This window comes from Poecilia latipinna, unplaced genomic scaffold (assembly GCF_001443285.1).
Source record: "Poecilia latipinna isolate Pla-1442-1.1 unplaced genomic scaffold, P_latipinna-1.0 Scaffold417, whole genome shotgun sequence".
Classification (NCBI taxonomy): Eukaryota; Metazoa; Chordata; class Actinopteri; order Cyprinodontiformes; family Poeciliidae; genus Poecilia; species Poecilia latipinna.
In genome coordinates, this window is record NW_015113033.1 from 116,206 (window position 1) to 119,893 (window position 3,688).

At 38.0% G+C, this 3,688-nt stretch overlaps 1 protein-coding gene across 1 annotated transcript in view; it reads left to right on the plus strand.

The window, feature by feature from the left end:
• Window positions 1–2,345: 2,345 nt before the first annotated feature.
• Window positions 2,346–3,688, plus strand: part of zmp:0000000896 (caspase recruitment domain-containing protein 10) — a 23,214-nt gene continuing 21,871 nt past the window's right edge. The window contains exon 1 of the mRNA XM_015037699.1: window positions 2,346–2,716. Coding sequence (XP_014893185.1) covers window positions 2,710–2,716 — 7 coding nt within the window. The 5' untranslated portion in view covers window positions 2,346–2,709. The remainder of the gene's footprint in view (window positions 2,717–3,688) is intronic.

Genomic DNA, 3,688 nt, shown 5'->3' on the forward strand with positions numbered 1-3,688 from the left:
ACAGATAATTTGTGAAAACAATCAATCTCCTCCATCTCCTTCCTGAATTACTATTACAGATAAGCAGTATTTCAAAAGAGCTTATATTTTAGAAAAAATAATATTAATTATTAATTTGGTGTTAAGAGATGAGCGTGTTTTCTGGTAAAGAATTGCCACGAAGTATGAATCAGATTTTTATTTTTTGTTGAATGTCTGTTTTATATTATATTTACCACTAATGACAAAAAAAAAATATTTTTTCTGCAAAATTCACCAACTGCACAATTCTTAGATAGTATAAGTAGTATTTCAGAAGAGCAGAAGGAATCTTATGTTTTTGAAGTAAACATCAGTTTTTACTTTTGTGTTGAATGTGTTTCTTAATACAGAAAAAGTAAAAATCAGAAGGCAGTGCATTAACATTAGTACAAACGTTAGCAGGCAGTGTGTTTCCCCTAAAATAAGCTTCTTAGCTATTTTTTTTATTTATTAGCCATCTTTAGCGCACTGAAGGCCTTTGTTATCTTTTGCAGCTAACACCGTTTCTGAATACTTTCCATTGTTTCTTTTTGGTTTGGATTTTTTGAGGCAATGTTCTATGAAGTTATCACTCGTAACTTTACCTGCTTGTAGCAGAAAGACGTTATGTCACTGCAGCCTCATTGTTATTTAAATTAGTCCTATTACCAGTGGAAGCCAACAGCTACAGTCTGATTTAACTCTGTTGAGCTGTTTAAAACAACTCAAATTGCCTTTCGTTGTCTGGGCAGGTTGCCAGTTCATCACAGGTGGACAACATAGACACATGGACAACCATGGGCAACATGCTAACAGTGCTAACAGCTGCAGCCCACACAAAGCCGTGTTACCACATATTTAGAGTCTGCAGTTTCACAAAACAACTTGTCAGGTTTGGTGTTGTTTTCTCAGCCGTTCAGTGTGAATTTGTTTTGGTTGAGCCTGTTGGTTTCTATCGGTTCCCCAGATTACCTGCAGCTCATCTGTCCCTTCAACAACATTTGAATTTTTAACCAGTCTGTCGGCTTCAGGTTTTGAACCAGTACAGGTCTCATTCTTCCTGGTCGCATTCTTGCTTTAAAATTATACCAATTATCTCATTAAAGGATTATGCACATTGCCAAGGGCACAGGCTGGCAACCTTGAAAAATTACTATTGGTGTGATGGAAACGTCTAACCAAATTCCTACTTGTGAATCGTGTTCGTCAAATGAGAAATTACGCAGTTCAGCAAAGTTCACTGTGCTTTTTTCAATGTAATGTTTGATCACTGGCATAAGAAATGGACTCGTCATGACTCATTCACTCTAGATCGTTTTACTTTGCAGAGAAGAACTAACTGCTGTCATTTTTGTAGTTCATATGAGAAAAACTGAATTACACTGAAATCACATTTTCCAGTTCAAGTGGAGAAAATTAAAAACGGAACAGCCCTTTAATTTCCTTTCCATTTGTAAATTAAGTGATGCCAATGAGTCTGTGGTGAAAAGAGAGAACATGCAGACAAGTTATTTTTAAAAGTGAGGTTGTGTGATGGTCATTGGTAATAGTTTCCTTACCCATCAAAGAAAGATGATGTGCTTGTTGAAAAAGTAAGTACATCCTCAGAGCAGAGGTGCACCGTACTATTCCACCGTACCAGGAATAATGCGCCAAAATTCACTATTTAACAAAAATGATGTTAAAATGCCAGCAAAATTATTTACACAAGAATTATAGAACATTAGTTCTCATAAAACTGATTATTATTATTATTATTATTATTATTATTAGTATAGTGAACAAAGATGACCACAGTTCTTCAGACAAAAATGAAAATGTTTTGACCAGCATGCAAAATGACACAAAATGACAAAAACTACCACTTCTGAACGCATCGCGGTGGCAGCATCATGCTGTGGAGATGCTTTTCTTCAGCAAAGAGAGGAAAACTACTGAGTTTCATGGGAAATGTTTTAGTCAAACGGCAACAAACATGAGAGATTAACTGAACAAGATCCAGAGACACAACAGAATGGTTTTAATTAAAGTATATTCAACTTTTTGGTTACTTTGCAAATTAGCTGCTTTAGTCAAAGTTATGTGTTATACTGCATGTTCCTGGGGAAAACTCCAGCAGCTGAATCAGCCAACAGCCGTATAGTGAGTCATTATTTTCTTTTTTCTTTTGTAAGAGGCTTGGTTTCACGACGAAAGTCAGTTGAAACCTGAAGCCTAAAGGGGCTGAGAGCGGATCTGCTCTCCAGGAAGCGTATCATCACGTTGGACAATCGTTTTAATAACACAGAGCTCGTGCTTTCTGTGGGGGCCATGCGTAAGTCCAAAGCGCCATCTGGTGCTGGCGGACGCAGAATACATGACCACTTCCAATCCATTGAGCCCAATCCGTGCAAAGGTTCTGACCGCGGCGATTGCGGCAGCTGTTAAGTGATGGCGCATTGACCCACTCCCCCCACCTGTGGCTGTGGGTTGTTGACTTTTGCAGGGAGATACACGGAGCAGCAGCGCGGCGCGCAGAGCCGTGTGAGTGTGCGCGTAAAGGAAAACCGGCCTGTGTGCGCTCCGGAGCTCCCCGATCTCAGGAGGCGCCCACCCACCCACTGCTGTCACTCCTAGGTTTTTACTCAAAACTCGTATTTGGAGCTGAAAGAGGGATGTGGAGCTGATTACTCTGTCTTCAACCCGGTGTGATCCCCGCAGGAAGAAGAGATGAGCGGTAAGAAACGTTTTTTTTTTTTGTTTGTTTTTTTTGGAGTAGTTTCTCACTCTATCTGCGCTCAGTGCGTAATGAGGAAATGTGTATTAAGACACCCGGCTTTGTTTTGGTAAATCCTTATGCGCTTTAAACTGGAACAATAACCGATAAGGCGGTTATCAGGGGATCCGCACTGACCTGTAAAGACAACTAGTAGCCCATAAAAATGAGTGTCGATTTTTTATTATTATATATTTCCAATTTAAAAAAAGGCATACTGAGAATTATTTATGCCTTTTGAAACCCTTTTTAGAATCACTTTCCAGTTGGGTAGAGCACCCAGAAATTGTACTCAAGTAAGAAATACTTCAATATATTTTTACTCAAGTGAAAGTACAAAGTAGTCAAATGAGTCAAGTAAGAGTAAAAATTTATTTCTGTTAAAATGCTGAGTAACTGTTGATGTCATCAGATGATGAAACATATAATATACTGTATGCGTGAGTTCTGTCATGTAAAAGACTAAAATGAAATAAATTACACAAATAAAACATACACAAATTCAGTACAAATGAGCATAATTACAAAATAGCAAAGTCAGGCAGAATTTAAGTTCTTTTTTTCCAAAATAAAGGGCTCAGCAGATAGAAAATAACAGAATAACAAACAAGAGGTCTCACTTCAACATAAGCTGTAGGTCTGTGTCTGGTGCATTTTTTTTTTTTTTGTCTTTGGTAAAACTTGTTGGCTGTACAGTCAGTGAACTTACCCATAGTGGGCAGAGACTCTAGAAATGTTATTTAAGTAAGAAAAGCAATACTTCATAATAATATTACTCATGTAAAGTACAACCACTCCTAGAAGTACGTTCTTTTCAGAAAAGTTACTCAGGTGAATGTTGATAGTTACTGCCCAACTCTGGGTATTTGTGATGATTTTTCACTGCTGGGGATTGGAAGACCTACGTACCATCACCCTAATCTTTATGTCCAG